The sequence below is a fragment of the Falco peregrinus genome, chromosome 2 (assembly GCF_023634155.1).
Source record: "Falco peregrinus isolate bFalPer1 chromosome 2, bFalPer1.pri, whole genome shotgun sequence".
NCBI lineage: Eukaryota > Metazoa > Chordata > Aves > Falconiformes > Falconidae > Falco > Falco peregrinus.
Window position 1 is genome coordinate 119,822,688 of NC_073722.1, and position 12,140 is coordinate 119,834,827.

The following is a 12,140-nucleotide window of genomic DNA, read 5'->3' on the forward strand; positions in this document are numbered from 1 at the left end:
TTGCAGGTGGGGAAGGCAGGAGGTCTGACTGCATTGCTGGCTCTGTCCCAGGTAACCAGAACTGTGTGGGACACTTCTGTCAGAATGGGAGCAACAGTGATACCAAGCTCAACCCTTCAGCTTTGGGTTGCTGCAAGGTTTCATTCACCTTTCAGTCTGTAGTGCCGAGGGCCACGATGCTGCCTACAAACAGCTGTGTGTTTTGCAGTACCAGCCTCAGGTGGTACCCTCCTGTCATGTTAGTGCTAGTTTACCAGAGAAGAATCTCTCAGCAGCTTCTGATAAACCTCCAAATGGAGATTCCCATTAGAAGGAGTAGGAAGAAATGTGCCCACCAGAACTATTCTTGACACTGTGTTTTGCTGTTACATTCCATTAATCTTGGACCATCCCTGTATTTTCATTATGCTGCAGGCTTTCTCTACAGGCATGCCAGTTAGAGGTGGGAAGGCCAAGACTGGGAATGTCTGAACTGGTTGTGAGGCAGTTGAATCTTCCTGTGTCTGAGGGTATAGCTAAGAAAAATAGGACAAACATTTGAATTGAAGTTTGCACTAAAATCAAATGTGAAATGATTAGTTTTGTGGCATTTCAAGCAGCTATCATTAGGGTTCAGAGTCAAAATCAATGGAGGTGAAGATGTTTCTTATTTCTTGGCGGTTTATTTTTGTCTCAGGTTGCCTGTGCGTTTTGGAACAGCTCACAGTCAGTTTCTGTTTGTAGTGTTGTAGAACCCTAATCATGTCCCCAAAGGATTCCTTGTAAATGAAAGCTTGTACTCCTGGAGCTCAACTCTGCAGTGAGAGCAGCCTTCCCCACCTGTGTAATTGTGGAGTGTGCAGGGCCCTGCCTAGGAAGGAATGGTGTCAGGAAGCGATTACTGTGGGGGTGGCACTGGTTTTGGTTGAGAGGGTGCTTTCAGTACGGTACTACCTTGCTCAAGAACTCCTTCCTTACCGTAGGTCTTTCACAAGATCATAACTAGCGGGCACCAGCGGCTGCAGCCTCTCTTTGACTGCCTGCTCACCATCGTTGTGAACGGTAAGCACTGTGCATGGTGTGGAATCACAGCCCACAGAGGCGACAGCTCTGGCTGCTCTTGCTCCCCTCTCCCTGCGCTCCTACTTGTGCCCCTTAAGACGGACCAGTGTCAGTGGCTGCTGCTGGAAACTGATCCTTTCGAGTCTGGAGCTGGAGGTGCCAGCTGCAGATCAGACCTGCCTGCGGGGTTATTGCCTGGGCTCAGTCAGGTGGGGCAGAGGGTGGGATGGCAGAGTCCCTAGAGCCCCTCTGGGGTGGCAGAAGGGCATTTGCCAGAAGGCCCGCTGAGGGTGGTTGGTAGTGCTGTTCCTTTCCAGCAGGGAGTGCCACCTTCCCGCAGTGGTGTCCCTTGGGCTTAGTGAGTGTCCAGGTGGCTCCAGTTGTGTGAGCTTTTCAGGAGGCACACCAGAGATGATGTTACTAGTATAAAACTACACAAGACTCTCCAAAGGCAGAAATGCCTGCTTTTACTAGGCAATTTCTCAGTTTCACTTTTATATTTGGAAGTGTTTCTGTGGGACCCTGTTGGGCTTATCTATTCCATGAGGCTTTCCCAGAGGTGCAGGGTGAGAAGGTGGTAAGAGCAACATTTTTAGTGGTGTACTTATGTGAATAAATAAACCTTGGTTCTTTCTTCAGTTCTAATTTCTTTTACTTCCACAGTGTCTCCGTACCTGAAATCTCTCTCCATGGTGGCTGCTAACAAGTTACTGCATCTCCTGGAGGCTTTTTCCACCACCTGGTTCCTGTTCTCCGCTGTCCAGAATCACCATCTTGTTTTCTTCTTGCTGGAAGTTTTCAACAACATAATTCAGTACCAGTTTGATGGTAAGAGACTGCTGTATTTATTTGGTTTGCATTTGTTTAGTCCAAGAGAACATGAGATGAAAGTTCAGATGAGAGAAGGGGAGAAGTGTAGAAATAAGTTACGTGGAGACTTGCCGAAGATCGACAGGTTAGTAGGTAATCAGTGTTGGCTCCTGACCCAGACAGATTGGGTTAGAGCAAAATGAGATGGCAGCTAATTAGCATAGCCTCAGCCTTCTGCAGACCAAAAGATGAGGTGGGCAGAGGAGAAGAAGTAAGGAAAGTGTGTGTAACGCTGAAGTTGTGCCTGGCTGGATGCTGCTGTGAAACGGCTCATGTTGCTCAGCAATGTAGGTGGGAGGACAGAAGAATTTCCATCTCATTAAGTGTTTAAAAGTGCCTCCCAATTCTGCTGTGGCAGGTCACTGGAGCTGAAGACCAAACAGCCTCATCCAAACAAAGTTTGGCACTTGCTGCCTTTCTGGGAAATGCCTTATGCTTTCCCTCTTAAAAGCATGATAGTCTTTTAGTCTTTTACCTTTAAGGGGCTCAAAGGCCCCTTAACCCGCTCAAAACTTACTTGCTTTAAAAGTGCAAATCGGGAGTGGCCATTCTGCTTCCCTAATGGAAACCTTGCAAGTGGTGGTTGCCAGATCCTCAACCAGCCTTTGTGGCTGTGACCTTGTGTTTTATGTTAGAGGATGGTTTAATTCTGTTCTCTGCCACCTTGCAGACAGTAAGAATTCAGACGTTTTGGCTCTGGTATTTCAAGCCTGTTTCTCCTCAAATGGAATGCCTCCGGTTTGTTTTGTGAAGTCTTTTGGAGATGGAGAAATGTTGAATCTTGGCTAACAACCTTTTCTTCCATATAGGTGCTAGTATGTGGTTTAAACTGTTCTTTTTCTTCTCCGTTGTTTGAATGTCAGTTTCTAAGCCGTTTCTTGTTGGCCTTCTAGCCTAGGAAGGATTTCACTGAATGTCCTGCACTGCTTTGTAATGGATAAGACTATATCGTTCTGCTCTTTTTTTCTTGTGCCATTGCCTTTATGGGTGGAAGCATGGTTCTCTGAGCTCGTGGGGTCTCCACAGTCACGCTTCATGTGCCCAGTGAGCTGTGCTGTATTGACAGAGCTCTTTGAGTCTTTTCTCCTCATTTTGTTGCTGTGATTCCCAGGGAACTCAAACTTGGTCTACGCTGTTATCCGCAAGCGGAATGTATTTCACCAGCTCGCCAACTTACCCACAGACTCGCAGTCCATCCAGAAAGGTCTGCAGCGCAAGAAGAAAACTCCTGAGCCTATTTCTCGCACTAACTCCCAGGATGGGGTCTCCATGGAAGGGTCACGTCCTGCTGCCCCTGCTGAACCAGGGACACTAAAGACAAGTTTGGTGGCTACACCAGGTGAGCTTTAGTTTACCTTTGTAACAGGAGAGAGGTTTGTTTTCTCTGTGAGATACTGTGTGGACTCACCCTTTCACTGGGTGTGGAAGAGATTAAGAGTTTACATCTCCAAATGACTTACTGCCTTTCAGTCTCAGTTTCAGATCAGTTTGCCCAAGCTGATCACAAGTTGAAGTAAACTGTCTTGAGTTTCTCTTGTCTCAGGCTTAGCGTCCACGTGGCCATTTGTCCTAATCGTGATGTTTTGCCTCAGTTTAATTATATCAGTGTGAACCTGTGTTTCTCTTGCACCAGGGGGTGTTTTCCTAGAGGCAAACAAACTCCTTTGGGGTGGTGAAATCAAGGCTAGATCTTGCTTTACCTGTTGAAAGGAGAGAGTTTCAGATGTCAGCAGATGTATAGGGTGTCTCTGCATGGTAGGGCAGAGAAGAATCCCCTGCTTTTGAGAGTATTTAAATCACTTGTGGTTTTGAGGTGTTTTTGTTTCTTGCCCCTTTTGAACACAGGCATTGACAAGCTCACGGAGAAGTCACAGGTGTCGGAGGATGGGACCATGCGTTCACTGGAGCCTGAGCCTTCACAGCTTCCACTAGAGGGTACCCCACCCTCAGCTGTCAGTGATGGGGAGCCCTGGAGTGGGGTAAGGGCAGATACTCTGGTGTGTAGGGAAGGTCTAGGTTGTGAAATGAACCAAAAGGGGGACTTAGAAGGAGAGACCTGGTTGGGCCACTGAAGAAGGGCATCATATTAGAGGCAGTATGCCCACATGCACTGCACTGGAAAACACCATGGTTCAGAAGTACTCTTGCATCATCTTGGGTGTTTCATGTTTGTGCTAGTGACACAAGAGCTAGGACAGTAAAGGAGTGAGCTTTCTCCACGGTGGAAGCAACTGAGCAGCAAGTGCATAATTGCAAAGGGATGTGTTCCTGATCTGGAGGCTTTCAACTGGGGTTCTGACTGCTGCTTCTTTTTCCTCGCCCTTCTTTCTGGGATGGAAAGCTCTACCAGAATCTTCTGGCTGGCTGGTGTTGTGAACAGTGCCCTCAGAGTGGTGGCTGCTTGGCCATGTAGACAAGATGGAGGCTTTGTGGTCTGTGAATCAAGGCTGTGCTGATTTCCTAGGCTCTGGTGGCAATGTCAGCCTTCTGATATTTGCTAATTTTCGTCATCAAGAGCTATTAAACTGCTCTCTTCCAGTTTCAGCGGAGCAGTAGTCTTTTATTCCTCTCTGTCAGCTCCTCAGTTCATGTCCTTTCCTGGCCAGTATCAAAAACCTCTAGGCTGTCTTGTAGGAAATTGAGGGCTGCCCTGCATGTCCTCTCCTCCTTCAGCAAGTCCACATTTATACACCTAGTGCTACCTCATGCTCTACCTGAGCACTTGATGTCCGGTGAGTTTCAGTGAGAACGTTGCATCCACTTGCACATGGGAGGCATGGCTGCCCTGTGGTGGAAGGCATAACTTTCCCAGCTTTTCACCTCTTAGTTTTCTCTGGGATGGCCAAATTGATGCACCAGCTCTCACTGGGTGCAGAGCAAACTGGGCAGGAGGAGATGAGCTGGGCTGGGGATGGTGCATTTTATCGTGGGCTGCTATGGACCAGTGGTGCTACAAGAATCTTCTGGTCTGTTTTGCTGTCGACATGCTTTTGGCTGGGACAGTACTGTAGAATCAGGGTCCCAAGAGGGGGTGTTTGCAAAGGCACTGCAATCTAGCAGAGCAGGCTGAAGACTCCTACATTCTACCCTTATGTCCTGATCCGTTCTGCTTGCGTGTGAGCACATGTGGGCCTTTAGTCTCAGACAGACAGTTGCCCAGTAGCTGCCCTGCCTGGCTCCAGCAGTGCTGTTTACATATCTGAACATTTGTGGGCTGGTGGCCAAGAAGGAACCAGGAGGTGGAGGGCAGTGAAGCAGCGGGTGTGGGACATGCTCTGGGGAGAATCATCACTCCTGTTACATGGCACTTCAGGTAGCACACCTGTCTCCAGGGGCTGTGGTGTTTCATACTATCTGAACATTGTCTTTGTTCTGTGCTCCAACATGTGTCCAACCTACTGAGCTGAGATAAATTAATAAGAGATGCTGGATAAAACTTTAGGATACCCACCCTTACGACTGATGTAATTTCCTTCCTTTATCTGTTGAAATGTTCTCCCCTTATCAGTCATAAACGTTTCAAAAGTGTCTCATAAAATGTTCAACAGTCTCCGCATTTCAGTGTAATTCCATTGTACCTTTCATAAACGTGTCAGCTGGCTGCCAGCATTTGGATGGCAGCTGTGAAGGGGGCAAGGGCTGTGGGAGAGTGAGGAGAAAAGAGGAAGAGGGTGGGGTCATCTGAAGGAAGTCAGAGTTCTTTATGTTTTTATGAATTTTATTTTTAGAAGCTTGATGAGGACACGGCACTGAAGCAGAACAGGCTGAACGATAAGGTTGTACCTGCAAACATAGCAAAATAATATTGCTGTTCAGATTTTTAATGAACTGGAATGAACGGAATTCCCAAATATCCCAGAGTCAGTGTTACTTACCCTTCCTGGCCTTTCCTGGTACCAGATGAAGGCCCCCGGTCAGCAAGATGTCTTGAGCACATAATTATGTTGTCATTAAGTGAGATCTTGGCTGAGAACTTGCAGAAGGAAGATTTTTCTTCTTCCAGCAGCCCATGAAACATAATCACGGGTCATTACATCACTGTGTCCAGCAGCTGGCTTGAGCTGTTCCCCAGTCAGAAAAGTACTGGTATAGCACTGTCAGCTTCCAGTGGATTGCAGCACAGCTCTGCCCCGAGCCTGCTGTTTCTAGTTGCGAAGGTGACGTGTGAATGAAGCCATGGATGCAGAGGTGCAGGGTGGCTGCTGGAAGGAAGTGCTCTTCCCATTTGTTTCGTAGAAAAGTCAGCTCTAGGCTGTAGTAATGAATGGTCAGGGTGCATTGCAAAATCCATTTTTACCTTGGGCAGAGATTGATAGTGATTTTAAAGGGTTATTTCTTTCCTTCCCGCCATGAATATGGAAAGCCAGGATGCTGCTAGTGTCTTCTGTATAAGAGAAATGAAAACAGAGTGATGGTGAGAATAATAAGAGAGAATTGGGCATTTGACTTTTGACCAGAGCTTTTAAAAAAGTGTCTAGTGATGGTGTTTGTGTTTGAGGGTTTGAGTGTGTTATTCCTGAAGGGGAAGGGATTGTTAGGTAAGAGTTTCTGAGACCCCACCCTTGGAAAAAATCTGTTTTAAGATATTCTAGGATGGACACCAAAATTCCTAGAGATAGTACACAGAGGTCGGAAAAGCCTTTAGCTGTTTAATCGCCATATTAAAAGAAAGCAGCATGCCTAAACAGTCTTTTTATCGGTCCCATTTTAACTCTCCTGCTGTGGATTGTTCCAACAGTGTGTCAGTAGTGGTGACTGGAGTTGTGACCTTGCTGCGTGGTCCTACAGCTTAACTCCATCAAATATTGCTAATCACTGAGTCGAAGCATGTGGTTTCAGTGAATGAATGTCTGGTGGGTTTGATCTGTTCTAGGGACAGGCTGAGCTGTCTTTCCCAGCAATGCTCTGGAAAAGCTGCGGGGAGAGTCAGCAGAAAATGAGTTGTATTTCTTGTTCTTGTGTGATTTGCTTTTGTTTTTGGTTTTGTCGTGTTTTTTAAAAATAATATTTATTGATAGGAGGCATCACATCCCCGACGGGATCGAAGGCGTCTCTCTAGTGCATCCTCCAGTGGACAGTGGGCCCCAACTCCTGACTGGGTAAGAGAATCTGGACAGAGAAAATAAGTAATGAGGCAAAGAGTTGTGGCAGAAATGCCACACACACCTTTCCTGTGCCAGCAGAGACTCCCCTAGAGGAGCATTTCCTCATGGGAAATGTATTTGACGTATGGTCAAAGCTCCAGAAACTTACTGCCATCTGCGAAGAAGTATTTTGTTTTACCTGTTTTAAACCAATGCCCTGCTAGCTTCATTGAGTGGCTCATAATTCTAGTGCTCCAGGATTTATTGTGTTGCTGTTGTGCACTCAGATCCTCCACCACCTTTGTGACACTTTATAAACCTCGTTTGTTGTAGATATAGTGGAGATAATTGTAGAAAAACTCCTAAGGCCCTGTGGGCTTTTTGACTTACAGGTGATGTCTTGGAAGTCGAAGCTTCCTCTGCAGACAATCATGCGGCTCTTACAGGTGCTGGTCCCTCAGGTGGAGAAGATCTGCATTGACAAGTACGTACATTTGCGGAGGGAAAGGGCTGTGCAGTGTGTGAAGAGTTCTGTGAAGTTGGCAGAGTTTGAATTGGGAGGGCCTGCAGGCGAAACCTTGTAAAGTATAATTGAAAGCGCCACAGTCTCAGCAGAGGTGATGTTACTTTCCTTGCCAAGCTTCTTGTTTGTCTGATCCCTTCTCCACTCTTTTTACAGTGGAGAGTACATGTGTTCTTGGTGGCTGTGGTTGCCAGCTCTGTGTCTGTTTTAGACTGGTACTTTGTGCTGCAGCAGTTTTGGGGGTGACTGTGTGACATGCTAAGGATGTTCCTGATCTGTCTCTTTGCAGGGGTCTCACTGATGAATCGGAGATCCTCAAGTTCTTGCAGCATGGCACACTGGTGGGGCTGCTACCTGTACCTCACCCCATCCTCATTCGCAAGTACCAGGCTAACTCGGGCACTGCCATGTGGTTCCGGACCTACATGTGGGGAGTTATTTACTTGAGGTAAACCAGCTGGGTGTGATCTTACTTGGTCTTTTCCAGACTTTGCAGGGGGTGGCTGTAGAGAGAATTGCATGCACTTGGCCAGCTCTGGGTTGTGTCATATTTACAGGATAGAAAGATGGTGTTCCCTTGGAAAAGACTAGGATGAATCAGCTGCTCCAAAACTTCGAGCAGGTGACGTGAAGGGAGTTATTCTGGGAGTACTGCTTGTTTGGGAACTGGCAGCAGCAGGGAATAGAAAAGCTGCCTAGAGGGGATGGTGCAGGGATTTCATGCAAAGCTGTGGCTTTGTGGGTTGTTGTAGGTACTGTCATCTCTTTAATGTGCATAGTCTCTCAGCCAGTGATTTCCTCTTTTGCAAAGTTGAAGTTGTTCTGTGTAGTCAGCTCCTGTAATCTTGGCTGGGAGATCAGAGTTCTGTGTACCTGGCCACAGAAAGTAAAGTGGCTCTTGTCTTTCTCTCTCAGGAATGTGGATCCTCCTATCTGGTATGACACAGATGTGAAGCTGTTTGAAATTCAACGGGTCTAAGAGAGCACTTACCTCTACTGAGAGAAATACACTGGATCTAAGGACTGCTGTGTGCTGCTTCATCACAGCTATTCCTGCATTTCACATCCAGCTGAGAGACCAAAAGGACAATCACTTCATTTACCTCCCTGTCATTTAAAGCTTTAATTGGGACCTGCTTGGACATCCCTCCCCCAGCTCACTTCTTTTCCCTTACCCTTCACCATGAACCTTGAGTGAAAGATGTCTAAGGGATTGTCCATTGTTGTGGTTGCACTAGAAATCAGACTGTCCTTAGCTCTTCTGTTACTCTTTTGCTCCTGGATGTGGTTTGGAAACCAATCTGACCCTGTCCTTGCCCTGGTCAGAGTCAACATTGAATTGAAAAGATCTAGCTGTAAATTGAGTGCAAGGGAGAAGCTGCTATTCCTGCAGGAGATGGGGTTTGGAAACTGCAGTTACTTTCCTGTGGCTCCATAAAGTTTCCAGGGCATCCCTTCTGGCTGCAGGTGTCTCCCTGGTGTCTCAGTTGCATATTGGTAGGGAAGTCTTTCCCATCCAAATGATGGGAGAAGGTGCTGAAGGAAAAATTGGTGTCTCGGTTCTGACTCTCTCTACTCCTTTCCTGGAAAGCTGCTTAAGAAGTTTTGTAGTAGCCGGTGCTTTAGTGTGGCATGAGAAGCTTTTCCTTGGCTTCCAGGCCCAGCAGCTTGTCCTTCATGGTGGGCTGTTGCAGTGCGGTGTGTGTCACTTTGGAAAGCCCTGCTTACGCTGTGTGAGCGCACAGGGAGGAAGGGACTGGCTCAGTGAGAACAAGGAGAAGAGACGTGACTGTTAAAAGTCTTCTCCCGTTGACTGAAAGGACAGTGTCACTTGGGTTTGAAAGGAACCATATCCTTCTGTCTTTGCCTGGCAGGCTGATGCAGTGCAGGGAGTGGAAGGGTCTTTTGCACACTACTGTCTAAGGCAGGGGATTGAGGGAGGCACTCAGGGAAGCTGGAGGAATTTGGAAGTTGGAGGAGGAAGAGCATGTCCATGTCAGTAGGGAGTGGAGAGTGCTGAGGCAAAGTTCAGTTCTTCAGAGCATTTTGCTAGCGACTAAGCAGATCTTGAATGTATTGGGTCCCAAGCATGTGCAGTCTAAGAATCCGGAATTAAATTGGTGGGAGACCCACTGTTGCTGGCTTGGTTCAGCAGCCTGGGGTTGCACATTGGTAGGCAGACACATCTTGGGGTTTGAGTCAAATTTTATATTATGCTGGGAGGAGCTGCTGTCTTAGACCCGTGTGGTCTGCAGGCAATGAAATGTGAGGGGTCCTGTCATGAACTGAGACCTTTCCCTCTCCACCAAAGTTTAGTCCTTGGTGCTCTGATGTTCAGGCTCCTGGGAGGATCACTGGCTGTGAGCTGCTTGCCACAGCTTAGAACCAGTGACATCTCCATGGAAACTGGTCCTCACACCTTAAAGTAGGGGGACAGGTGTGGCACACACTTCTGTGTCTTGTAACCCTTGCCTAAATTTTGAAGCTAGAGTGATAGCAACATGACCATCCTCTCCTAGAGAGTGCTGCTCTAGTGTACTGCTGGCTCCTGCTGGCTTATAGTAGGTGGTTTCCTCCTTAGTGGACTGTAGTCCCAGGCCAGTAGAAAGCTGAAATAAAACCTGAATGGTTTTCTGAAGGATAGGAAATGTGTGAAAGAGAGAGAAGTTACTCCCCCCCCCCCCACCTCCCATCTCCAACCCACTTTGCCATCTAGCACTACTCCCATCCTGACCCCATCTCTGCTCAGATGTGAACAGGGTGAGGTCTCTGTTTTACTTGGAATCTCTCATATGTAAGAATGTGACTTGGTGGGGCCAGCCTCTGATTGTATGGCACTTGCAGCTCCCAGCTGGAACGGGGCATCCTGTGTCCCACATGCTTGCCTCTTGCCTCCCGTGGATCTGCTGGTTCTCACAATCTCTTCTGTCCTCTCTTTTCTGCTTTGTTTCTTTGTGAGTTCCTCTGGAAACCTTTTTGTTTGTTTCTTGGTGTTTGGAGTCTGATCTTTGTTCTGTGGAAATCAACTTGCACTGTAAACTATTTGCTTACTTACAGAGAGAAAGATAAAGATTATCTGAAACATGTAGTTGGTTGCTTACTTTTTCCCAGAGAGAGGTTTATAATCTTGTTTGTCTTATGCTGGGGTGTTTTGTGCTACTAGGAGACCATGTGCTGGCTTCTTGTGCAGTCTGGATTTTTGCTTTTTGTAATCAGAAATGAAGATAAGACTCCTGAAAATGAACCTGAACTTTGTGGTTTGGGCCACTTCATCATCAAAGGGAGCTGCCTCAAAGGGTACAAAAAAGGAACTAGATCAAACAGGATCAAGTTTCCTGACTTTGGACTGTGCGCTAAAACCTTTATGCATTTGAGACCTGTGAAACGGGCACGCTGGGCCTGGGAGGGCTCTGGAAGTGCTTGTGGGTGGCAGATGACAAAAAATGGTGGAGCAGGTTGAGTCACGTCATGGCTGTGTTGGATCCAGGAGTCACAGCTAGCTTGCTTCTCGCTAGGCTTTCAGATGACTGTGCCTAGCCCCGCTGTCAGCCTTGGAAAGGAGCTGAAGGCAGTTTTAATTGCATGCAAACTGTGTGTTCATGGTTTTAGCCCTCCTGGGCGTAGACACAAATCAGTCCAGAGGTAGAACCTGCTTAAGTGAAAGGGCTGAAACCTTGGACCCTACATTTCTCTTTGGCCTGGAAGAGTGCTTTTGCTGTTGCCTGTTGTGGGATTTCTTACCTTCTGCTGTGTTAGAACTGGGTTGTGTTAGGAAAGGACATAGAGGACCTTGACCACTTACCTGATCTAGGGTGTCTGCGGGTAAGAGTTGGAGCTGGTGGGCTTCATTCTTGTTTTCTGCTGATCACGTGTTCAGGTAGTCCATCTGATTGCCAGCAAGAAATCACAAACCAACTTCTTTTTCAGCCCATACTTGTACATAGTACCTGCAGGACTCAGTATTTATATTTCAGTGGGAGACCTCCAAAGTAATTTTCTCAGTGGAGGCTCAGTAACATAAACAGTTTTATCTGTTACACTGCAGATAAAAGCCAGGACATAGGTTTGCCCATGAAGTACATCATTGCTTGCCTCCAGACTGTCAGTAACTGGGAAGAAGGTTTGAGATCATGTTTATCATTTGAAAGGGCCAGGCCTTGGCATCTATCTCCTGTAGATCCCTTGGTACAAATGGTGACATGAGAATAATAATTAACTTTATTGAAGCCTAATTTATCCAGCTGTTATTTCTCATGACATATTTCTGTTGACACAGGCCTAAGGAAAAACACTTATTGGGCAAAGTTCATGCTCGTGCGATCATTCTCACTTATAGTTTCACAGAAAGGTGGTAGCGTTGCCTGAGTGCTGAATCCGGAGGGGAGTGGGATATGCGGGGTCAGGAGTTCCTGGCTCTCATCACTGTTACTGTCTTAGAGATTTTGCTTTTCTAGGGGATCACAAAAAAACCACCCCTAAATAGGCCCTGATCCTAAACCCACACTGCTTCTGAGATTGTTTTATAGAGAAAAGAAACAATAACGTGGGTGGGTTTTGTACCGTGCCACTTTGGCCATGGTTAAGAGTCATGAAAGATTTTGATTGATAGTAAAACAGGGCCT

At 46.9% G+C, this 12,140-nt stretch overlaps 1 protein-coding gene across 3 annotated transcripts in view; it reads left to right on the top strand.

Moving 5' to 3' along the window:
• The window catches only part of HID1 (HID1 domain containing), a 31,845-nt gene extending 21,239 nt beyond the window's left edge, over positions 1 to 10,606 (top strand). For 2 of the 3 annotated variants that reach the window (XM_055796643.1, XM_027795615.2), the window contains exons 12-20: positions 963 to 1,041; positions 1,705 to 1,869; positions 3,023 to 3,250; positions 3,757 to 3,890; positions 5,640 to 5,687; positions 6,930 to 7,010; positions 7,388 to 7,479; positions 7,808 to 7,966; positions 8,434 to 10,606. In XM_055796643.1, coding sequence (XP_055652618.1) covers positions 963 to 1,041; positions 1,705 to 1,869; positions 3,023 to 3,250; positions 3,757 to 3,890; positions 5,640 to 5,687; positions 6,930 to 7,010; positions 7,388 to 7,479; positions 7,808 to 7,966; positions 8,434 to 8,497 — 1,050 coding nt within the window. In that variant the 3' untranslated portion in view covers positions 8,498 to 10,606. The remainder of the gene's footprint in view (positions 1 to 962; positions 1,042 to 1,704; positions 1,870 to 3,022; positions 3,251 to 3,756; positions 3,891 to 5,639; positions 5,688 to 6,929; positions 7,011 to 7,387; positions 7,480 to 7,807; positions 7,967 to 8,433) is intronic. The other variant, XM_055796644.1, reaches the window with a different exon arrangement.
• Positions 10,607 to 12,140: the final 1,534 nt, after the last annotated feature.